Source organism: Carcharodon carcharias, chromosome 7 (assembly GCF_017639515.1).
Source record: "Carcharodon carcharias isolate sCarCar2 chromosome 7, sCarCar2.pri, whole genome shotgun sequence".
In the NCBI taxonomy this organism is placed as follows: Eukaryota; Metazoa; Chordata; class Chondrichthyes; order Lamniformes; family Lamnidae; genus Carcharodon; species Carcharodon carcharias.
Genome location: NC_054473.1, coordinates 45,480,253 through 45,506,050, shown reverse-complemented (window position 1 = coordinate 45,506,050; position 25,798 = coordinate 45,480,253). Strand labels below are relative to the sequence as shown.

Genomic DNA, 25,798 nt, shown 5'->3' with positions numbered 1-25,798 from the left:
AAATTTACTGATGACACAAAGATAGGTAGGTAAGTTGCCAAGAGTACATAAGGGTCTATAAAGGGATTTAGATAGGTTAAGTGAGTGGGCAAAAAATTGGCAGATGGAGTATAACATGGGAAAATGTGAACTTATCCAATTTGGCAGGAAGAATAGAAAAGCAATATATTATTTAAATGGAGAGAGACTGCAGAACTCTACTGTACAGAGGAATCTGAGTGTCCTGATATATAGCTCACAAAATGTTCGTATGCAGGTACAGCAAGTGATTAGGAAGGCAAATGGAATGCTGGTATTTATTATGAGGGAAATTGAATAGATAATTGGGAAGTGTTGTTGCAGCTGTACAGGGCCTTACTTAAACCGCATCTGGAGTGCTTAAGAAAGGACATAATTGCATTGGAAGCAGCTCAGAGAAGGTTCAATTACTGGGGTGAAGGGGTTAGCTTATGAGGCAAGGTTGAGCTTGTTGGGATTCATACCCATTAGAGTTTAGAAGAATGAGAGGTGATTTTATTGAAACATATAAGATCCTGAGGAGACTTGACAGAGTGAATGCTGAGAGTATGTTTCCCCTTGTGGGGGGAGTCTAGAACCAGGGGGCACAATTTAAAAATTAGGGGTGTCTCCCATTTAAGAATGAGATGAGGAGTAGTTTTTTTTTGTCAGTCATTAGTCTGTGGAATTCTCTTCCCCAGAGAACAACAGAGGCTGAGTCACTGAATATATTCAAGACTGAGGTAGTTAGATTTTTGATTGACAACAGAGTCAAGGGTTAAGGGGCAGAAAGGTAAGTGAAGTTGAGGCCACAATCAGGTCAGCCATGATCTCATCAAATAGCTTGAGGAGGCTTGACAGGCCAAATGGCCTACTCTTACTCAATTCTTGTGTTCTTGTAATGGTGAATTAATAAATAAGATAAGAGAAGTAAAGGTGGGGGAACGTCTAGGCAACTGTGACCATAATATATGTAGAAGTGGCACAGTTTCAGAGGTTTCCTCAAGTACCAACAACAACAATATGAACTGCCAGTTCTGTGGACATCCATGCCGATCCCACACCTGAATCTTTGTTCATGAGAGGACCCACAGAAGATGATGAAATTGTTTACAGCTTGGACACACTCAAACAATGAGCTGTCTACAATGACCAGAATATGCTTTAAAATGATGATGGAGAAGTGCATAAGTATGATGAAAATCGGGTTAATAGATTGGAGAAAAGCTGATTTTCAGGAGCTAAGACTAGGGGAAAAATTTCCCCCTGTCGGTGGAGGGTTGTGTGGGGGCAGGCGGGGCGTCCCCAACTAGGGCATGCTGCCATTTTACACCCAGCATGTTGCTCGCCCGAATGCGCTAAGCGCTCCCTGTGTGGGCCGGGGGGGGGGGATTCCCTGAGTCGGGGCCTGCGCCCTTTCATGCACCTCTGTGCCTCAGGGAGACCAGTTTGATATTTAAAACCTGAAATAAAGTAATTAAGAACTTTTAAAACATGTCCCCTCATGTAACACTGTCACTTGAGCTGGGACATGTTAAAGAATTATTTTAAAATTTTTTATTGGATTTTAAAACACTTCATGAAACCTCATCCCATCCGTGGATGAGGTTTCATGAAAAATGCGAAGGCCACCTGGGCTCTTCACCTGCGCGCCAACCTTAAGGTTGGACAGGCAGCTCATTTGATTGCTTAAGTTAGTTTTTAACATGCCTTATAGGTCTTTGACAGTTTGGCGGGCGTGCAGCCGACTCGCCGAACTGGAAATCTAAATGACACATGGTGACATCAGGACACCCACCCACCGTGCGTCGTTTTACATGCCAGCGAGCAGGCCCTGCCTCCGTTTCCCAACTGGAGAATTCAGCCCTAGAACATGGGAAAATAAAATGGCCAACAATATCAGTGACTTGGAATAACAGTGGCAAATATTTAAAATGCTGTTCAACAGAGTACAGGAAAAATATATTCATCTGAACAGAAGAAACAAACTAAACATTTGTGTGAATCTATGTATGAATAAAGAACAATTGAGGGTTAGGAACTTAGCATAAACTAAGTACATAGGCAGCAGAGGAGTACATGATAAGAGAAAATACGAAGAGATTAGGTGGGAAGTCAAAAAAACAGTTGGAAAAACAAAGAGGAACTATGAAATTAAATTATTAAGGACCGTAAAATGAAATTGTTAAATATTTTACAGGCACATCAATAAAAAGAGGATAGCTATGGTAGGAATAGAACCAATCAGGGATAGACATAACAATACCAAAGGTAACAATAGAGAGATGGCAGAAACATTAAATAATTATTTTGTTTGAAAAGCAGTTCATATTTTCCAATTACAAAAATACAAGAACAAAAGAACTAAGAGTAGGCGTAGGCCATTTGGCCCCTCAAGCATTCTCCACTATTTAATAAGATCATGTCTGATCTGATTGTGGCCTCAACTCCACTACCTTTCTGCCCCTATAACCCTTGACTATTTATGTGCGAAACAGAATAGGTAGACATAACATTAAATGATGAGATGAGTGAAAAGGTAAGTGCATTTAATAAACTGAATAATCTCAAAGAGGTTAAAGCCCCTTTTCCAGATGGGTTTCATCCACATATTTTAAAATAATCTATGGAAGACATAGCAGAGGCATTACTACTCCTATTTAATAATTCTTTAGAAAAGGGTGTAGTGCCAGAGGGCTGATGGATAGCTAATATAATTCTTATAGTTAAGAAGGTGAACAGAACACGTCCACGGAATAATAAACTAGTCAGCTTACCATCAGCGGTAGGAAAAATAACGGAATCCCTACCAAGGGAGAGAATAGAAGAACCTCCAGAAAAGACCAATATAATATTCAACATAGATTTCAAAAGGAAAAATCATACTTCTCCAACCTTACTGAATTTCTGAGGAGGTAACAGAGAGAGTAGACAATGGTAATGCATTAGCTATTATTTATCTGGATGTTCTATAATTATTTCCCATAATAGACTAATGAATAAGGTCAGCGGATGTGGGGACAAGGGGCAGAATGGATTGCTAACTGGCTTCAAGACAGAAAGCAATGAGTGGGAGTAAAGGGTAGTTATTTGGCAGAAGGTGGGAAGTGACATTTTACAAGGTCAGAGCAGGCACCACTGCTGTTCACAATTTTCATTAATGATTTGGACTTTGGAATCTAAAACACAATTCCTAAATTTGTGGATGACACCATTTTGCCGAGGGGGTATAATGCATAATGGGTAAATAATTGGCAGATGAAGTTCTGCATATATAAATGTCAGGTAGTACATTTTGGTTGGAAGAATAAGGAGAATGCTTATTATTTTGAGGGTACAAGTCTAGTTGGGGAAGGGGAACAAAGACATCTTGGAGTACAAATGTACCAATCACTATAAGTTGTGCCACAGCTTAGAAAGGTAATTTAAAAAGCAAACCAAGCACTAGGCTTTATTTCAAGAGGGTTGAATGCAAAAGTAGGGAAGTTATGCTAAACTTGTATTGAGCCTTGAATAGATAATATTTAGAGAACAGTCTGCATAATTACAAAAAGGATATAGAGGCATTAGAAAAGATCCAGAGAAGATTTACAAGATGATCCCAGAAATACATGGGTATCCCATACTAGGAAAGGATTGACAGCCTGGGTCTCTTTTCTCTTGGAAAAACCAGGTCGAGGCGGGGGAGGGGGGGGGGTGGGGTTGGTGGTGTACCTAGTAGTGGTCTTTAAAATTATGAAAGGTTTTGATAGAGTGGATTTAGAAAAAATGTTTCCTCTTTTGGGGAAAAGCAGTACATGAGGGATCCACAATCTAGGAAGGTTGGGGTGGCCTGACCTTGGATCTGGCTTCTTCCATGTTCCCAGAGTACAGAACTCTCATGTACTGGTCCCAGTCCTTTCCCAGTACATCCATTTTCTAGAACTCCCAGTGCTGCCAAACCTTGAGACCCACCTGTCTTAATATTTCCCACCCAATTCTATGGCACCCCAGAAGCCCTTCCAATGCCTACAAATTTGGAAGATGTCATTTCTAACAAATCACCCTACTCCATCTAAATCTTTCAAATCTTTCTACAGTGCTGCCAGAGCATACAAGTCTTCCCAGCCTAGTTTGATGCATCGCAGAAATTCCTGTTCTGCCAAATGCAAAAAAAACCCCTCCACTCTTAAACATCACAATGCCCAGCCCTGATTATTCTCAGCATCCCACACCAAGGTGCTTCTAAGTTGCAGTCCTCTTTAACCAACTATACAAGCCCAGGACATCCCCCATTGCTGCCCAACCAGAGGTGGTACTCCTAATTTTGCTAGGACAAAATTATATTTTTATATTTTTTAAGCCCACATTAGCTGGCAGCTCAGTCACACAACACCAATCTCAACGATTAGGTGGCACCTAAAACAATTTGCTTCACTAGTTCAAAAACTTATTAATTTTCTTTGTAAATGGCTATATGAAAAATTGTTGGTTTGTTGGTATTTAAAGCTTGGAAAAATTTTTTCTTTCCTCCTTGTTTCTTCCTTGCATTCCTCCATCATTTCTGTTTCTTTCACCTTGCATTCAATTTCTCATCTTCTTAACATACTTCTGTCTGTCTCTCACCTCCTTCTCTTCTGTCTTTTTCATCTTCTTATCAGACTCTTCACTTCTTTCTGTATCCCCACCCCTTTTCATGTTTTGTCTTTTCCACTTCTTTCTCTTATGTCTATTTCTGCCGACACCTTTGCTTTCATTTTCTTCCCTTTTGTTTCTTTCCTCTTTCACTCCCCTTCCGGTTCTTTTTTTCTGGTCACCTACTTCCCTTTGTATGTATTTTTCCTTCTATGTGTCTTTCTCATTCCTTTATGTCTAGTCCTTCCCCCCTGTCTATCTAACTACTCATTCCTTTTTCCCTACATCTTTAATTCTTTCCTTTTGCATTTTCTCTTCTGTTTCTCTCTTCCACTTGTGTGTGTAATTCTCCTCTTTCCTGTTTGTGTCTCCTTTTTTCTCTCTTCTCTCCTTCCCTTATCCATTTTCTTTCCCTCGCTTCCTTTTTTCTACTTTATTAATTCCTTTTATAGCTTGAAGTTTTTCTCTTTCTCCATTCTGTTCATTTTTGGTACACTTTTCTCCTTTCTCTCCCTGTCTAATGCTTCTCTCTTTTCTCTCTCTTTTGATTCTCCCTTTCCATGCACTGTCTTAACTCTCTCCCAGTTTATTCCGTGTTTCTCTTTTCTGTTCCTTACCCTCTTCTATTTCGCGCCTCCACTTTCCTACTTGCCCTTTTCTCAACTTTTCTGTTGCGTGCAATGTGGGGAAACTGTGGGTTGAAGGAGTCCAGATACCAGATGGAAGCAGGCAAGACTGATGGTCATTGAATCTATGGCCAATGAAATTGCTGTTTAGAGTGGGCTCTGAAAAATCACGCTGAATGTACAGAAGTGAATAACAACACTACAGCACTGGTCAGAGTGGAGCAATCAGCCCGGGGTCAGTAAACCCCAAGCCATGCATGTGCTGAATGACTTTCCTACAAGCCACACTTTATAAATAGACCTATTTCTGAGCTGCTTTGCATTGTGGTTCTTATTGTTCACTATCGATGTCCCTCTTCCTGGTGAACAAGTTTCTTATTATTCAGGCAGCTACTAGATTGCAACTTGATAAGTTTGCAAAAAATCATGACAGGATGTCTACCTCTAGGACACCTCTCGCACTCCAAAATGTTGCAGCATGTCCAGTACTTATCTGAAACTACTGCATCCACCTGTTTATCCCCAGCTTTCAAAAAGTACAAATTGAATGCATAGGTAAACTAATACATAATAATCAAAATAATTGATTTATATTGGCCACAGAACATTGAACAAAATTGCAGAATTTGATCTTCAAAACATCTATTAAATTCTGCCATTTAATAAAAATGTAATATGATCATAAATAATGACAATAATGCCATGCGTTTTAGGGCATAACACCCAATTATTATAAAACTGTGTGCTCCTTGACTCACCACAAGCAATCTCACAGCAGATCTACAGTTACATCATTTAATAATTTTTAATGGATCGGAACAAATGTTTCAAGGTCAGTATTACCTGTAGAATTCAGTTTGTAAAAATAGGTTAAAATCACTGTGCAATATTAAAAACTATTGCATTCATATGCAATTCTTCCCTCTGCTATTACAATATAGGTATTAGCTCATTTAAAGTAAACATATAATGCCTTCATTGAAGAATGTCACATAAACCCATTAATGTGTTCAGTATGAATATCACACAATGCAATTTCGAAACAAAAGACGCTACAAAGATTATTCCTGCTGAAACATCCCTCAGAAGATTCTTAATGCCCAACCAGAAACAAATTTAGCCTTAACTGGTATTTGAGCGTCCCTTTCCTCAAGTTTCACCAGATCTTGGCTAAAGACTGCCAGGAAAAGCTGACACAACTGGCTAAGTTCAATTATTGATGAGAATACAATGAGACTGACTTAAACTTCAAACTAAAAGGAGAAGATAACAAATAAATAGGTTACTGGCACAAAATTGCAAGGTCACTTGGTGTTAAATCTATTGGAGCCCAAGCCTGCTTAAATTCAAACATCATTTAGATTCAGTACTGAGCTCCTTAAAATAGAGGCCAGCAATCCATAAGTTTGAAAATACAGGCCATAAGTTTGTTGTGGCAGTAACGAGGTATTTAATCAGCCTGTTGCTGAAGTGCTGTCTTTTCTACCTAATCTTTACCGATACATTTCCTTTTGTTTTCTCTTCTTAAAAGTCTCCCCATAACATATGCAGTTCCCTAGGGAAATGGAGGAGTTGAGGATGAGCTGTATGTCTCAATTGTCCCATTTTAATTTGGACATCCTAACATTAAACAAAGCTACTGAGAAAAATAGGTATTAATTGAAAGATACTAGGGGCCTTTATCCCAATTGTTGAATAGTATCTATACCTGATGGATGCCAACTGGATAGAGTAAGGTTGATCCCTCTGAGAAGGGCTAAGGGCACATTAGTCTTTCTCTGTCTTCAATGATGGTAAAGTCCAATTGCAGATTAAGTTTACAGCATATAAAATGTGCCCAAAGTTCTGTTTTATGGTTCAAATTTTCTTAGTATACAGTGGAAGGACTTTGTTTGACCTGTGTGTGAGATCCAGATGCAAGCCATATTTGTGGCAAAAATGGGGATAAGTGGCAGGGCAGAGGGTTTCATCCTACATAGCACTCTGAAAGGAGAATCATAACTGTTTCCCAAAGCCTTTTTATGAAGACCTGAATTAAACAGGTGACAGTAAATGGACCTGATATGTGGCATGACACTTGGATTTCTAGGACATCCAAGATGCTGGCATACCACAAACTGCACTGCATAAGTCCTTCCATAAAGCTAAATGCAGATGTCTGTCATTCAGTGGACGAAGCAACTGAGACATAGGACAAAGAGTTTCATGACAATACAAGGAAGTTGGATATAAAAATAGGTATTTCTATATACAGCAGTTGGTGCTATCTTAATTAAGTTACATAATGACAAGTAGCTGCTACTGAAGTTACAGAAGTCCAGCTGGTGGAACCACCATTCAATTGCTTATAGTATGTGTCCCCACTGTGGACAAGAATGTACTCGCAGATTTTATTGTGCATTGTGCCTATTCCTTGTGCAGCATTTGTGGTATGCTTGTTAATGACTAACTAGTGACTATCGCCTTTGGACTTGGTTTGGGGTCAAGGTAACTCCAAGAGAAAATTCCAGGCAATGGAATTGCAGTCAACTATAGCAAACTCTACTTAATACGTGAGCCTGACAGGTTCGCAGTATTCCATTGAAATTTTGAAGATTGAAAAGCCAATCCAACTCATTAATGAAACCTCGGACAGGATCTTCTGGTTGACAAGCGGGAGTGGGGCCTGCTCGCCGACACGGTGGAACTCCCGACATCATCCCACGCCATTTCCATTTTCAGGTCGGTGGGGGCGCAGCCAAGTCAGCTGCGCACCCACCGACCTGCCAAAGGCCTATTGAGGCCATTGAAAAACTAATTAAAGTCATTAATGGACCTGCCTGTCCAGCCTTAAGGTTGGTGGGCAGGCCGGGAGCCCTGGCGGGCTTTGGAAAAAGCATGAAACCTCATCCATGGGTGGGATGAGGTTTCATGAGGGTATTTAAATTTTTATTAAAGGTTTCGATAAAAGTTTTGGAAAAGTTCCAACTCGTGACAGTGTCACATGATGGGATGTCAGGGAAATTTTTTTATCATTTGTATTACAAATTTTAATTCCGAGCTGATCTCCCTGAGGCAGCACTTAGCCTCAGAGAGATCTGTGCACTCTTTCACCCACATGCGCGAAAGAGCACACTCCCGGTTGAGGGAAACCCCCCCCCCCCCCACACACCCAGGGAGCACATAGCGCTTCCGAGCAGACATCATGCTGGGCAGACCTTAATTGGCCGGCCCATGTAAAATGGCGGCACACCCCCGATTGGGGATGCCGATTGTAGACACGCCCACCCACTCCCGCACTCCTCCACCCCCCGCAACGGGGGCAAAATCTTTCCCCTAAATAACTAGACCTGCCGTTGAGAGCTGGGATTCAGAAACTAAAACAGAGAGCTGAGAGCAAGTTGTCCACTTGCCATTTCTGATGCAAATATTTTGTAGGAAAATGCTGGAGAAAATAATCTGGTGTACCTATTATGGAAAGAAGTGATATATTTCACCTATGTACGAATTTCCTGTGGATATTTGCATGATGGAACCATATATTTCCTTTTCTTGATTCTATCATTTTTTGCAGTGCTTAATAAAAAATGTGCCCAAGTTGAATTAAATTATCTCTAGGAGCACAATGTTTTGCATAATAAATTACATTAATATTTAGATTTGTATCCTGCCTAACTCCTAGGTAGGTTGTGGATGTGTACAGGCAGGAACATTAAAACTCTTTGCAACACCCCTGGTGCCACAAACACTGTGTTTGCACTTCTGTTTACACTAAGTATGGGGATATCCTTTCAAATTAGCATTGAAGCAGTGGTAAGTAAGTATACAGTAAGTTTAAGTTCAATATTAACCCAGATATTTAAAATGAAGACATTTACATTTTTACCATTCAGTGAGAAACATCTTTAGGACTCATGTAAGCATCTTGGTCATACTTTATAACATTTACGATAATGCAATGCTTAAGATTAAGTTTACTGTATGAAGATGATTATAACTGCCATTATGTGTTTTTAAGATTACTGTGCATTGTCCAAAATAGTATAAGTAAAGAATTATTCTTGACATATAATGATGCTTCTGCCAGTTAATAGAATCAAGGCCTATATCTTTGGACTCTTGTAGAAAGCTTATCGAGACTTCCGGCTACAGGGAGTACTGGATTCAACCTTGAACAGTAAGACCTATGAGACAATTCGGAACAGACTGACTGTAGAAGAAGCCACAGCAAGTGTTTCTGAAGGTGGTGGTCTCCAAGGGATTACCATGAAGGACAGTGATGAAGAAGATGAGGAGGAAGATTAGATCACAGTTAGATTTAGAGGCTAAATTTTGACATAGCCTGTTAACAAATGCATGTACCACTCTGTTATTCAGTTAGCCACAATAGGATCTTGTTTTTCAACTCCATGTAATTGAAATGAGAGAACTGTTATCAGTCAGATTGAAATTTTAGCTGTGTGAAAAATTTAGCACTTATTTAAACCATTTATTTCTACATTAATTTCTATATGTTCATAAGCAATATGGAGTAATCATTGTTTGATAATGTTAAGTGAGATATGTAGGAATATTGCTAGGTGTGTCCCTGTTAAAAATGCAGAACCTATTTGGCGCTTCATCAATGTAATGTATATATATATCTTGATGGTAAAATGTTGTGGAGATGAGTGAGTTAGGTAATTTTATTTATTTATTAATATTTCTTTACTGGCTGCCAACTGCTTAAAAAGAAAATGTCCTTGTATTAGCGTGATATATAAGTTTTATTAATAACCCTAGTACATTTTTGTTTGACATTCATTTTTCATTCTTGTGTATTTTCTTGCTAAATTCCTCCTTGAATGCATTTCTATATATGCAGACGAGGCATGCAGAAGAAGGTGTTGCAATAGTCTTATTTTAAGATGCTTTCTGAATTGAGTTTATCCTTTGCCATTTATAGAAATGGTACATTTATACCCAAATTAAAAACACCCAGTCCTATATATAAAGGAAGTATTATGCAATGTATATGGGATAATCCTAATGAATTATCTCCAAAAATCAAAAATGTATTCAGTTTGTTCATCTGTCTTTTTATCTTAAGCCACAAAGTTGAATTTAAATGCTCTCTACTGAACAACTTTTTTTCAAATGCTTTATTTGAGTAATGTGAGATATCTTCACTTTGTTTCTCCATTCTTTTCATGCACTTTGTTTCAGTCGGTTTCTTGTATATATAATGCTGTATAATGCATGACAAAGGGATTTCATTTTCCTCCAAAAGCTATTAGTTTCTGTGTGAAGTAGCTGGTGGTGGAACAATCCATCTTGCTTTGGCCTTATAAAAGCCCACAGCTGTAACATGGAAAACTCTGGATTCTTAGTAAATTAATTGTACAAACATCTATCACTTGCGTTTTTTTAAAGTGTCTTATAAAAATATGCTATTCTATACTATCACAATGTCCTTACACAATATTTTTTGCTGTGAGCACAAAATTGAGAATTAAACTACAATCGACAGTACCAGGGGAATACTGAGTTCAAGCCAGTTTATCACTATCATGTTTAAAAGCTATTGTGAGTAATGACCTACCAAATCTTATTTTGGAATAACACCAGCTATGGGTGAAGGTTCTGTGTCAACATTTACAAAAACTACTGAACCATTTCACTTCAGAGCAATACTGTACATTTGAGTTTACTAGGTCTTGGGCAAAGATGATAATGAAATTCACCTTTAGGTTCTGTTTCACCCAGTATTAAACATCCAGGAAATTCACTACCTAATGATCAATCAACCATTAAATTGCAAAATGGAACCTAGAGCATTTGTATAAACACGTATATCACAAATGTATAAAATTAATTTATGACCTTTTCTGCAAGTACGTTCAATATCTGAGACAAATTTTCATGTCTCGCCAACACTGGTTTATTATTTATTTATTTATTTAGTAATAACTTGATATTTTAGATTGCTATTATGGCATCAAGGCTCACAAAGCTCAACTACTCATGTTTGTCATGCACAATTACAATTGGCGGAATTTTCCCAGATTTGCACTAAATTCGGTAGCGGGCAGATAAAATGACATTTTACCCACCAGTCACGATGGTGAGTTTTCACACCGTATCATCCAAAAACCACCACATAATTTATTAAGGCCCAGGAAATGCGCTGTTTCCATGGTGAGCGGGCTCTTATTCGCCTGCCCACCATCAACCCGCCACTGCATCTACCGGGCGCAATATTTAAATTCCAGCTGCAAGCACACATCTCAGTGCTTCCAGACCACTGCTGCTGTGCAGGAGACATGGCCCTGAAGGTGAAGAAGACTGCAGCCCCCAGGTTCAGTGACGCATCACTCAAGCGCCTTTTGGATGCCATGGAGGCCCTTCTTCAGTGCTCTGAAGAAGAGTAATACAGACTCGAAACGTCACGTCTGTTTTTCTCTCTTCACAGATGATGTCGGATCTGCTGAGTTTTTCCAGCATTTTCTGTTTTTGTTTCAGCAACAGCGCTAACCTGGCTTGGGAGGCGGTAGCAGCAGTGGTCAGCCCCAATGCCCTACAAAAGACGACAGCCACCCTGTGCTGCAAGAGGATGCATGATCTCCGCTGTTCTGCCAGGTGAGGATCCAGCAGTGCAAAATCCATCAGACAACCATGCTGTGAGTGATGTGTCCCATTTCACAGGCCACTGCTATGCACTAATTATCTCCCCTTTATTTCTTAACAGGGCATTGTTGCCAGTTTAATGCATCTGCCAAACAGCCAATGGAATCCATGACCCCGTTACAGTCAAGCCCCGAAGAAGAGGAATCTGGAAGTACCCTCCCTGAAGTCCCGTCACAGCACCCATAGACACCCTCACCAGCACAGAGACCCACACCTTGGTAGGACCTGGCTTTAGAATAAGCCCGGGATCACAATCTGGTGAGCACATTGCACCGTCCGATCCACAGCAGGTGGAGGCAGGGACTTCCCAGGTTTTTGGCATTCAGAGGACTGCTGGAGGCCAGAAATTTGCTGAGTCAGATGACAAGCCTCTGGACTCAGTCATGTCACAGTTGCTGGAGCTGCAAAGGCAAGCTCGGGAATGTCCGGAAGGGCTGTGTGCTGCACCCCTCAGATTGCAAAGCATGATGGAGGAGTCTGTCCGTCTTCAGCCTGAGGAGATAGCACCGGCATTGCAACTCACCGAGGTCAATACTGGTACGATGGCGGCCACCATGAAGACCTTGGTCCAGGACTTCGCTCCTGCACTGCTGCACGGGCTCAACTCCATCGCTGATGCCGTTGTTGGCCTCCAAAAGTGTGTACGCAAGAGGAGTGGCAGAGCAGCATGATCTCACTCCAGCTACCCCTTCTCCTCAAGGAGTCAGCCGGGGGCCCCCAAGCACCCTTGGGAAGAGGATCAGAAGGTGCACACTCTAGGCCCATCCATCCAGGTGACTCCATGAGTGACTGGCCCATCCGACTCCCCTCTTCCTGTGACCTCAGCAGCTCCAGCTTCACAGACCAAGGAGGGTGCAACTGCCACACAGCAGGACCTGAAAGTAGACCGGGGCCTTCCAAGTCTTGGCCCTCCAGAGAACGCCTGCCAAGGTCATTACAGACAGCTCATTGCAGTTAGCAGGCTGCTCCCACTCCACTGTGGATGTCCGGGGAGCACAAAGATGTAGCAGCAGGGTTAGGAAAGATAAGGAGAATTAGTTGCACAGCCTGTGCAAGGGTGTTAATCACTTGTATATACTGTTCACTATTGTCAATAAACAGCCAAGAATATCTCCCTACCTAAGGCTCCTTGTTCTGATGAGCAGTGTTCTTGTCACTCAGAGGTGAAACCTTTCTGCACAAGATAAAAGGCAGGTGTCTCAGTCCGAAGCCTCTCCCCTGTGCTCTGTGTAGCCTCCAGACCAAAGTGATGGTTCGGCCTCACGCTCCCTGGGCACATTACTGATGCCTGCACCTCGGCAATGCTGGTCATTGCTGCCAGAATGTAGTGGGCAGGCACCACAGAGTTCTCTCATATTCTCTGTGTGTTCTCAGCACCTTTAAGGTGGGGCTGGCCCCCATCACACCAGCATCTGTGACCAGTGATGCTGTGCTCCAGCTCCTGAAGGGCTCAGGTGCTGAAGGCGGATGCAGGATCAGATGCTTCTAAAGTTTCATGACTGTGTCTCTATGATATGACCCTGCTCACAGAGCGCAAGTGATCTGCCCTTGGCCAGACAGGAGTCAGACCTCCTCAGATGCTATGTGAAGATTTATGGTGTCTCCTCACTGCATGTTGTCCTGCAGTCGAGTGACTATTAGGGCCTCCACTGCATCTCCATGACAGGAGCATTCTCAGCAAGAGTATTCACGCTGCCATAAGCCAGACTAGAGTCAAACGTTCACAGATGCAATGTGAGGAGCTATGGGGTCACTTCACTGCATGTCGTCATCATCCCTCATAAATCTAGTAGCTATGAGGGCCTCCCGAGTGCGCCTGCCTCATCTGGCCAGTGTGAGGGCCTCATCCCCATCCATCGCCGCCTTCGAGGGTCTCCTCACCTTCAACCTGGTCAGCGTCCTCCTGATCAGGGGAGACATGCAGTTCCTCCATCTCCTCCTCAGCCAGCTCATCTCCCCGTTGGAGCATCAGGTTGTAAAGGGCGCAGCAGAAGATGACAATGCATGACACCCTCTGGGGATTGTATTGCAGGCTCCACCAGACTGGTCCAGGCACCGGAGCCCCATCTTCAGCATCCCAATGGGCTGCTCCATCAAGTTGCAAGCTGCAGCATGAGCCTCATTATACCGTCACTCTGCTGCAGCCTAAGACCGCCACACGGGTGTCATCAGATGGTCTCTGCGGGTAGCCCTTGTCCCCAAGGAGCCATCCCTGCAGCTTCTGTGAACCTAGAAGACTCCAGGGATCTCTGACCGACTGAGGATGTAGGAGTTGTGCACACTTCCTGGAAACCGTGCACACACCTGCAGAACGTGTTTCTGGTGGTCACACACCAGCTGCACATTGAGCGATTATGCCGTTGACATAGTTGATCGTGTGTTGTGACGTAGACCAGAATGCCATATGAATGCAGTCGATCGCACCCTGCACCTGAGATTTGGGCAATCCAATTGCTCTTGCATCCTGGCTGTCTCGGTCCAGAGCAAAATGCACAAATGTGTGCCCTCACAAAGGTGGCATCTGTGACCTCATGGATGCATTTGTGGGTGGTAGATTGTGAAATCCCACAGAGTTCGCCTGTGGAACCCTGAAAGGAGCCACTGGCGTAGAAATTGAGCAGCACGGTTACTTTCACAGCCATTAGCAGTGGATGCCCTCCATGTCCCCATGGCATCAAATCCTGCAGTAGCTGGCAGATGTGACCAACCAGTTCCCTAGACATGCGCAGTCTCCAGCGACACAGGTTCTCGGTTATCTGAAGGAATAAAAGGTGGCGTCTATAGTCCCTGGGTATCGCTAGGCACCAGCCTGCAACGGCTCACTGTGGCTCTTGGGCAGCGTGTGTGGAAGCCCCAGCGCCCTTCTTCCTGAGGTTGCTGCTCTGCCTCTGCACAGCCAGGAGCCTTAGTCGCTCTCTCCTCTGACGTCTTCGCACTCTGTAGGCCATCAGGCATACTGCTAGTTCATCAGGCTCCATGATCCTGATGATGTACTCCTGCAGGCTGAAAGAGAGAGCACATGGCTAGCATGGCTGTACTAAGAACCTGTCCTGATTAAGTGTGAAGGCCCCTTAATGATTCCCAGGGAGTGCTGGCCACCACTTGGATGGCCAGGTATTAGTGCGCTGCTTGGCTGCCCGAAACCCCACCACTTTCACCCCAGTCCACCCGACCGATCGGACTGCATGCTATGCTCTCAGTTCAGGCACAGGCACTCTCCTAACCCGCGCTGTAAGGCTGCACTGTTAGCTTGAACCATGGGGGAGACTGATCCAAACCAGGATGCTGACATTGCAAGGGGCTGTGAGCAAAGTGACTGCTCCATGGCCAGCTTTAGCGAGGAGATTGTACAATGTGTGCAGTCGTCCAGCTGTTCTGCCATCCACTAAAATGCTCATGACTTTACAGTCTGTGCCAGGGGTGGGGGTGTGGTGGGGTGAAAAGTGCTGGAATATTCGGTGGCACTTTGATGCCTCTGCATTGCTTGAGTAGACAAATAAGCTAGAGGCCTGACCCCAATCATATCAAGGTTTGCCTAATGAGTGGCCACTTCCCTCGCCCACCCCACCCCACCCCACCCCACCCCAAATGCTTGTGCACTATATTCAATGGCAGGCTCTTGCCCCCCCACCCCATTAGCCACCTCAACAACAGGGCTGCACTTGGTCCCCACCCCTCCACAAATCACCTCAGCAACAGCGCTGTACTTGCCCCACCCGCCCAGAGTCCCTCAAGCTTGAAATACAGCAGGCAACCCTGGCGAGCCCTGCACAACGTTACCGTGTACTCACCTCCAAGTTCCCCTCAAAGTGAAGGCCGCCAAGTGCACGTCGCTTACCTGTTGTTGTGAAACACATCGACGTGCTTTCCCACCGACGTGGATGGACGATCCAGCAGGGGGGATGATTCCGGCAAGCTAGCCTGATGGGGATATGTTAACAAGGTCCCTGTTATCCAATGGCAGGAAACCCCGCCCACTGTCATTGGGCTAAGCGGACGATCATGAACTGGTTTCCCGCCATCGTAAAACCGGTCACACCATATTGTCCGCTCATGCCACTGAACATACCAGATGTCGGCGGGCATGGAAAATTCCATCCAATGTGTTGTATTGTGTGATAATTCTGATGTGAGATACACAGGAATATTGTTGGCTGTAACCCTGTGAAGTGTAGAACTTATTTCATGCTTTATCGACGTACTATAGTAATAATATGGATTTTTGGGGTGACTTTTCTGTGTGGATTGTCCCATTCATCCTCTGGAACATTGGAAGAAATGCCACAGGGACCTTGGAAAAATGGACTAAATGTAGCAGTTTTAACAAGGCTTCCATGACTTTTACCAAGATTACAAAGGAAAATGGGAAAACTCTTGGGGAGATTCCTCTCCTATACACATTAACAGTCTTGGATTTAAGCACACACTGCCCATCACATCTTTCCATTCTTCTCATCAGTCATGGTTTTTTCTCATTCAATTATAATCAAATTTCTTCCAGTTCGTCCTAAATTTATTCTAATCTAATGTTATAATTTTATTTGCAGTCATCCACTCATTGTTCTCATATGATGCTTATCCTGCCAACTGCATCTGTGGGTGGAATCAGCCATTCCCATTTGCAGTGGACGTCATGGTGGGCAGGCACAGAGAATCCAGTGGGAGGGGCAGAAATCGGTTTCACGCCGGCGTGAAATCACAGTGGGATCATCCAATGGCATCCGCCATAGCGGATTGCGAATCCCGCTGGAAGCCAGCGTGAACTCGATTTGCATCCTGCTAATGGGATGCAAAGTAAGGCCCAGCTGGTATCATCCCCCACCACCACCACCCCCCCCCCCCCCAAATGCTTGATTTACTGTTATGCCAGCGGGAAAACACGCCAGTCCAGAACATGTCTGGGCAAGCGTGATGCGCAGAAGCCGGGTTTAACTTTAGGGCCTTACTCAGATTGCAGACATTCGAGGAAAAGAAGATGCTGGAAGCCTACAGCTATGGGACCCTGGAGGAATGCTTGCAACACATAGGGGGTAGATTCTTATGCACATGGCTCCACTGCAAAGCCTCTCAAGAGCGTGGGAGGTCTCCACGCAGCAGCTTTGACTCCGCTGTGGCTTCAGAACTTCACGGACTTTGCCATGGGCTGGTACGGGTGAACAGCAAAGGGTGGGTGAGGGGGAAGAGGAAGCTTTTGGTGTGATTGGGAGAGGAAGGTGTACCAGAGGGGGAAGAGGGCCATTTTGGAAGGGAGGACACGAAGGTTTAAGGGAGGGGGTGTGAGGTTAAGGGGCGAAGGTGTTACGGGGGTGAGGTTGGGAGTGGAAGAGGCAAAAATGTCATGGGGAGTGATGTTGGGAGGGGGAAGGAGGGTGTCCGGGGGGAGGAGGGAGTCAGGAGAGGGTAAAGTGTAATGGGAGAGAATGGTGCAAGAGGGGAGGTATGTGTAATGGGGGAGGAAGGTGTAAGGGCGCAAGTCCAAAGGGGGGAATGTGTCCATGGATAGGAGGGAGTATGTGGGGAGGGGGGGGAGAAAGGAGTAAGGGTAGAGGAAGGAGTTAGGGGTTGCAATGTCCAGGTGTACATGCAAGGGAGGGGTCAGTGGAATCAATGACTGCCTCCTGGGGAGCAAACTTGGCAGGCATGGTAGGAGGGGATGGTTAGAGTAACGGGGCCGAGGGAGCTGCTAGGGTGGGAGACTGAGTATGCTGGGAGATGGTATCAGTAGAAGAGGCAGTGAGGGTGGTTGGTGGGGACATGGAGGTAAGCACAGACATGCAGGGTGGAAAGGTGGAGGTCAAAGGTGCTGCCCTGACATCCACAGCAGGGGTGGAGACAGTCTGTGCAATGGTTGGCCCTGTTGCCTCTGGTTATTTTGCCATGCGCCCTCTGGAGAGCCATGGCCTTGAGGGCCCTGGCTTGCTTTGGTTACCCTCTTGTGTGCAAGCTGCTCCCTCTGTGGTGACAGAGAACGAGGTTGAGGGGGTCACAGGCAAATGGGACTTAGAGGGAGCAAACTGTCTCTCAGATTCCTGAGTGGATGACCCAGGAGTGTCCAGCTGCTGCTCCTTCTCCCTTCAGGCGCATAAAGGCTCTGGCCTGACTCCTTGAGGGCAGGAGCACCTGGAGGGATGTCAAGGTGAAAAAAACAAAAACAAAAATACCCGGAAAAACTCAGCAGGTCTGGCAGCATCTGCAGAGAGGAGCAGAGTTAACATTTCGAGTCCAAATGACCCTTCAACAGAACTAAGTAAATATAGAAGAGAGGTGAAATATAAGCTAGTTTAGGGGGGCGGGGGGGGAGGGGGGCAGTGGGACAAGTAGAGCTGGATAGAGGGCCAGTGATAGGTGGAGATAGCCAAAAGATGTCACAGACAAAAGGACAAAGAGGTGTTGAAGGGGGTGATATTATCTAAGGAATGTGCTAATTAAGGGTAGAAAGCAGGACAAGCAAGGTACAGATAGCCCTAGTGGGGGTGGGGTGGGGTGAAGGAATCGAAAAAGGCTAAAAGGTAGAGATAAAACAATGGATGGAAATACATTTAAAAATAATGGAAATAGGTGGGAAAAGAAAAATCTATATAAATTATTGGAAAAAAAGGGGGTGGGAAATTGGAAAGGGGATGGGGATGGAAGAGAGAGCTCATGATCTAAAATTGTTGAACTCAATATTCAGTCCGGAAGGCTGTAAAGTGCCTAGTCGGAAGATGAGGTGCTGTTCCTCCAGTTTGCGTTGAGCTTCACTGGAACATTGCAGCAAGCCAAGGACAGACATGTAGGCATGAGAGCAGGGTGGAGTGTTAAAATGGTAAGCGACAGGGAGGTCTGGGTAATGCTTGCGGACAGACCGAAGGTGTTCTGCAAAGTGGTCACCCAGTGTGCGTTTGATCTCTCCAATGTAGAGGAAACCGCATTGGGAGCAACAAATGCAGTAGACTAAATTGAGGGAAGTGCAAGTGAAATGCTGCTTCACTTGAAAGGAGTGTTTGGGCCCTTGGACGGTGAGGAGAGGGGAAGTAAAGGGGCGGGTGTTGCACCTTCTGCGGTTGCATGGGAAGGTGCCGTGGGAGGGGGTTGAGGTGTAGGGGGTGATGGAGGAGTGGACCAGGGTGTCCCGGAGGGAATGATCCCTGTGGAATGCCGCCAGGGGGAGTGAAGGGAAGATGTGTTTGGTGGTGGCATCATGCTGGAGTTGGCTGAAATGGCGGAGGATGATCCTTTGAATGCAGAGGCTGGTGGGGTGATAAGTGAGGACAAGGGGGTCCCTATCATGTTTCTGGGGATGTCAAGGTGCCCTGTTTCCCCCTAGTGTTGCCACAGCAGGAAGTCACGCATGGTTACTGCGATGGATTGCAGCTCTGCGTGTATCTCCTCATTCTGCTGGACCTGGGTCTCTGTGGTGTCTGCCATCCTTCTCAAGGTGACCTCCATACACCACATGTGAGCACTGCTTCATCAGAGAGTAGATGGATGCACTCCTCCAACTCGCGTGCCACTCTGTTGAGGGCTTCCACTCTGCGTGATGTTCCCGCACCTTCTCCTGACTCTCCACGATGAGTTGGAAGGCCGAATCCAGAGGCTTCTCATCTGACTTGCCCTGACAGATGCCTCTTCCCCCAGCAGCACTTTGCTGCCACCAGCTCCCAGGCTGGATTAGTGATTCTGGTGGACCTCCTGCGGCCAGAGTAGGCCTGGATGTAACCTTCCATTACTTCCAGCAGGTGCCCCAAAGAGGTGTCACCAAATTTGGGGGCTGCCGTCACCTTTGCTTTCGGGGCTGTAACCTGGAGCAGTCCTGGTCTGTAGACATGAAATAGGCTGCGCTCTAGTGTGCTTTAAATATGGCACCCGGAACATGGAAGCGTTGAGATCACAGCATGGTGGGCAAATCCGAGCCCGCTCACCAGCGATTCGGCGTGTTTCCCATGAATGCATTATTAATGAGGCGGGACGCACCAGGAAGCAGACAATACGGCACAAAAACCCGCCATTGCGGCCGGCGGGTAAAATGTCGTTTTTCATGCTCACTACTACACTTAGCACAGAATCATCCCAGAATTGCACTTTATCTCACCATCAAGAAAAACATTCCACCTACTTTAAGGTCTTATTTCTTCCACCTGATCCTGTTTTTCGAAACTTGAACTATTTTGAATTTTTAAAATTTGCTCCTATATTTACATTTGCCCCTAACTCACATGGGTAAATTTTGGAAGGCCCAGCTGCAGAAACTCTCAATCAGCCAATGTATGTCAGCAAATTACAAACATGCTGTCTCTGTTCAGCCCCTTGCCAACAGCTTTCCTCCTAGGTATGGGCTTCACTGACTCCAGCCCAGTCCTGTCAACAGCACCTCCATCAACTGCTCAACCCAGCATAGCACCTTCCCCAGTGCAACAACTGCAAGTTGACTGAACAATTCACCTCTGCTATGAATCACTTAATCCTCACTGGCTTGCTCAACAATTAATTACATTCCAACCGTTTTTGGTAAAACCTTGATGCCTTAGACATCGATTACTTTTATCATGCCTCCTCAGTATTTCTCTGAATGAGACTAAGTGGCCACATCCACCAACAGCATCAAAATGAACAGGCAATCACATCCGTGAAATAAGTGTAAATGCCTGTTTTGCCAGTCTAGCCAGCTCAGGACCTGTACACCAGCCTGCTTGCTCCTCATTATTTCCCAGAAAAGGTGCCTTCTAAACCTAGCTTTCAAAGGAAAGGTGTCCAGATTAAAGACAGCTCTTGCCAGAACCAGTTCTGCCCTCACAACCCAGCATACAGTCAGGCCAGGTATTCTCCCGGGTATTCTACTCAAAAGTATACATTGAAAAGGTTCTGCAATACTAAGGTGATGATCTGTCCTTTCAATTTAAGATACAAATCACACATGAATTTAGTGTTCATGCTAAAACCCCCTCAGTCATAATGCTAGAAACTGTACGGCTCTATTTTCTGTAATATGTTCCTTGCTATTATTAATTACAAATATATTTACTACATCGCAGTGTAATACAGTGTATTAAGTCTACAATCTACAACTAACCTATTAATGCCTAGATATCACTCACCAACAGAATTTTTCCAGATCACATCCAGCCTACATCTCCAGGAATTTGCTGCTCAAACTGTCAATATGGGTGGAATTTTATGCTCCCCCACTGCCCCCTGGGAGTGGGTTGCCAGGCGGGGCTGGTGTGGCAAGGAGGCTGTGATTGTTACTACCCCCTGTACTAGCATTTCACTAGTGTGGAGGAGATATTGGGCAGCCAGCCAGCCTGCCCGGCTTTGGGCAAATTGAAGCCCTTAAGTGGCCAGTTAATTGTCACATAAGGGCCTCTTGCCACCACCATTGATATTGTACCAGTAGGGTGTGGGGCCTAGGCCACGAGGCCAGGTTTTACCTTCTTGGGGCTGAGGCAAGGTCACTCCTGTTTGGGCACCCTGTGCCCAACGGAGGCCCTGCCTCCATGATACCTCACCTATTCTCCCTGCCCTCCTGAATCCTGGGCACCCTCCCCTCTCACTGGGTCTACCAGACTGGCCCTGGCGAGACAATGGGGGAGACAATGGTGTAGGGCGGAATCATCCCAGATATGCACGAAGTGCGGCAGTGGGCAAGAAAAAGGATGTTTTACCCACCGGTTACAATGGCGGCTTTTTGCGCCTTATCATCCCATTCCCGGCACTTCCCACTTCATTAACAATGCATTCCCAGCAAAAAATGCTGGGTCGCTGGCAGGGCAACCTCTGATTTGCCTACCACATCCTGCCATCACCTCAGGCCTTCAGTTATCCAGGAATCATATTTAAAGGGTGCCCCTGCACAGAGCTAGCACTCTTTAAGGCATCAGAAGCTGCTATAAAGTCATGGCTGCCAAAGACAGGAAACATGCTGCCCCCAAATTTAGTAATGCCTCCCTCAGGCACCTACTGGACACAGTGGAGGCTCACCATGAAGTCCTCTATCCCCACTCTGGGCAAAGTCACCAATCCAGCATGAGAGGCAGTGACAGCGGTGGTCAGTGCCAATGCCCTACAAAAGAGGACAGCCACCCAGTGCTGAAAGAGGATGAATGATCTCTTGCGTTCTGTCAGGGTAAAATACTCTTCTCATCTCACACTCACATACCCATCACATATCCACAGGGGCCTCACTCACTGCCAGCTCAAGGGACGTTACCATTCACTCTCTCACACACACCATCATTGTGTCCTCACCCCAACCATGGCACCACTCACCACCCACACATACCAAGCATCTTTATCATCTGGCCTGGCAGGCATCCTGCTTACACTCTCTCCATCTGTATTCATGCAGGACAAGCTGGCACACAACAAGAGGAAGAGGTTGCAGTCTGGTGGAGGAATGCCTGACATCAAGGTCCTCACAGACTTTGAAAATAGAGTCATCCAGTCGGCCAGTGAGGATCTGGACTGTTCCTGTGTTGACGGTGAGGTCGGCGGTGCTCAACTAAGTGAGAATTCAACAGTGCAACATCCATCAGATAGCCATGCTGTGAATAAGTTCCCCTGTTCTGCACTAATTATCTCTCTTTGCTTTCACAGGCACATCTGGGAAGCAGCCGAGGGGGTCCACGACACAAGCCCCAAAGACATTTTAGAAAAAGAATCTGATGACACCCTAATTGAAGACCAATCACAGTGCTCCCCCACACCCTCTACCAGCACAGAGACACACACCTCGGTGGGACCCAGTTCTAGAGTAGCCTAGGAGTCGCAATCTGGTGAGCACATCCCAGTATTGCATTCACAGCAGCCGGTGGCAGGGATGTCCCAGGTCCCCAGCACTCGGAGGCTAGAAATTTGCTGAGTCCAAGTCAGATGAAGAACCTCTTGACTCAGTCGTACCTCAGTTGCTGGAGCAGCAAACTCAAGCTTGGAAACATCAGGAAGGGATGTCCGCTGTGCTCCTCAGATTGTGAGGTACGATGGAGGAGTCCATCTGCCTTCAGGCTGAGATAAAAGTGCCGGCATGCCAAAGCACCAAGGTCAACACTGGTAGGATGGTGGCCACCATGAAAATCTTGATTCAGGATATTGGTCTTGCACTGTTGCACGGGCTGAACTCCATCACTGACGCCATAGTTGGCCTCCAACAGTGTGTACGCAAGAGGGGTGCTGGGCAGCTCAACCTCACTCCAGCTTCCCCTTCTGAAGGAGTCAGCCAAGGGCCCTCAGGCACCCATAGGAGGAGGTTCAGCAGGTGCACACCCCGGGGCCATCGACCCAGATAACTCCAGGACTGTCCAGCTCATCCGAATCCCCTCTTTCTGTGATCTCAGCAGCTCCAGCTCCACAGGCCACTGCCATACAGCAGGACCTCAAAAGCAGGCCGGGGCCCTCCAGGTCTTGGCCCCCCAGAGGATGCTTGTCAAGGTCGTCACGGACAGGGCATAGCAGTCAGCAGGCTGCCTCCACCTCTGCTGTGGATGTCCAGGGAGCACCAAGACGTTGCACCAAGGTTAGGAAGGTTAAGAAAATGCAGTTGCACAACCTGGGCACGGGTGTTGATCACTTGTATTAATGTTCACTTTTGTAAATAAACTCCCAAGAATGTCTCCTTGCCTATGGCGGCTTGTTCTGATGAGCAGTATTCGTGTCAATCAGATGTGAAACCTTGATTCCTACACAAGGTAAAGGCAGGTGTCTCAGTCCAGGGCCTCTTCCCTGTGCAGTATGTAACCTTCAGACCGAAGTGATGGTCTGGCTTCACACTCACTGGGCACATTACTGATGCCTGCACCTCGACGGTGCTGGTCATTGCTGCCAGAATGTCGTGGGCAGGCGTCACAGAGTTCCATCATTCTCTCTGTGTGCTCTCAGCACCTTTGATGTGGGGCTGGCCTCCATCTCTTCAGCATCTGTAACCAGTGATGCTGTGCTCCTGAAGGGGTCAGGTGCTGAAGGCTGACAAAGGATCAGGTGCATTTAAAGTTTCACAGCTGCATCTCCATGATATGACTGATCACAGAGGGCAAGACAGTTGCCCTCAGCCAGACAGAAGTCAGACATTCACAGACGTTATGTGAAGATCTATGGAGTGTCCTCATTGCATGTCTTCATCGTCCTCCTGGAATCTAGTGACTAATAGGGGCTCCACTGCATCTCCATGACAGGAGCCTGAGCACTGAGAGTATGTGCGCTGCCATCAGCCACACAGGAGTCAAACATTCACTGATGCAAGGTGAGGATGTCACAACTCTCCTTGCTGCATCACGTCATCGTCCTTCATGAATCTTGAGGCTATGAGGGCCTCCCGAGCACCTGCCTCGTCTGGCCATTTCAATGGGCTCATCACCAGCATCCTCGCCTATGAGGACCTCATCACCGTCATCCCCTTCGACATCCCCCTCATCGGAGGATATGTGTAGCTCCTCCATCTCTACCTCAGCCAGGTGCTCCCCGCCATTGCAGCGCCAGGTTGTGCAGCACGCAGCAAGCGACAATGATGCCTGACATCCTTGGTGGACTGTATTCCAGTGCTCCACCAGACCTATCTAGGCACCGGAACCTAATCTTCAAAATGCCTAGCATTTGCTCCACCAAAGTCCTAGTCACGACATGAGCCTTCTAATAGCATCACTCTGCTGGAGGCTGAGGCTGCTGCACAGGCATCATCAGCCACGTCCTCTGCGGGTGGCCCTTGTCCCTGAGAAGCCAACCCTGCAGACTCTGTGGATCCTGGAAGATGTAAGGGACCTGAGACCTGCTAAGGATGTAGGAGTCATGGATGCTGCCTGGGAATTGTGCGCACACCTGCAGGATGTGTTTGTGGTGGTCCACACCAGCTGAATATTCACCAAGTGGGGACTCTTGCAGTTGACGTAGTTGACTGCTTGTGGAGATCTAAGCGCTACATGAGTGCAGTCGATGGCACCCTGCACCTGTGGAAAACCTGAGATCTGCGAAAATCCCAGTGCTCTTGATTCCTGGCTTTCCTGATCCCAAGTGAAATGCACAAAGTTCTGTGTCTTCACAGATCATCCATGACTTCCTGGATACACTTGTGCAAGGATGCATGTGAGATCCCACACGGGTTACCTGTGTATCCTTGGAAGGAGCCACTGATGTAAAAATTGAGCACTGCAGGGTCATTTTCACGGCTACTGGCAGTGGATGCCCTCCATGTCCCCATGGGGCCAAATCCTGGAGCAAGTGGCATATGTGATTGATTAGTTCCCTAGGCATGTTCCCTAGACTAGTTCCCTAGTCTTCAGCGATACTGGTTCTCATTCGCCTGCAGGAATGAGCTATATAGACCTTGGGTCTAGCAAAGCGCCTACGAGCAACAGCTCGCTGTGGATCTTCAACTGCGTGCACAGCAGATCCTGCTGCCCCTTCATCTTGAGGGATGTGCTTCTCCCTTCGCCGATCCAGACGCCTCCACCGCTCTCTTCTTCTTCTTCTCGTAAGCCTTTAGGCATACCACTAAATCACCAGGCTCCATGATCCTGATGTTCTCCTGCTGCAGGATCAAAGAGAGAGATGCATAGGTTAGCATGGATGTACTAAGAACCACTCTTGGCTAAGTCTGAAGGCCCCTTCACACATGCCAGCAAGTGCTGGCCACCACCTGGATGGCAAATGCGTAGTGCACTCAATGGCTACTCAAAGCCCTACTCACCTCCACTCCACTCCATTTGACTGATTGGCAGCAGCTTTGGCCATTGGACTGCATGCTGTGCTTTCAGCTCAGGCATAGGCATTCTCCTAACCTGCACTACAGATCTGCACTGTTAGCTTGAACCATATGGATACTGGTCCAAACATTAATGAAGATATTGTAAGGGGCTGTGAGCACCTCCACCAGTGACTGCACCACGGCCAGCTTTTACAAGATAATTGTACAACTTGCCCAATTGGCCGATTGCTCTGCTGCCCCCTAAAAC

General features: G+C 46.0%; 1 protein-coding gene across 2 annotated transcripts in view; it reads left to right on the top strand.

The window, feature by feature from the left end:
• The window catches only part of cadpsa (Ca2+-dependent activator protein for secretion a), a 563,574-nt gene extending 553,691 nt beyond the window's left edge, over positions 1-9,883 (top strand). For both annotated transcript variants that reach the window (XM_041192084.1, XM_041192085.1), the window contains one exon: positions 9,342-9,883. In XM_041192084.1, the coding sequence (XP_041048018.1) occupies positions 9,342-9,521 (180 nt within the window). In that variant the 3' untranslated portion in view covers positions 9,522-9,883. The remainder of the gene's footprint in view (positions 1-9,341) is intronic.
• Positions 9,884-25,798: the final 15,915 nt, after the last annotated feature.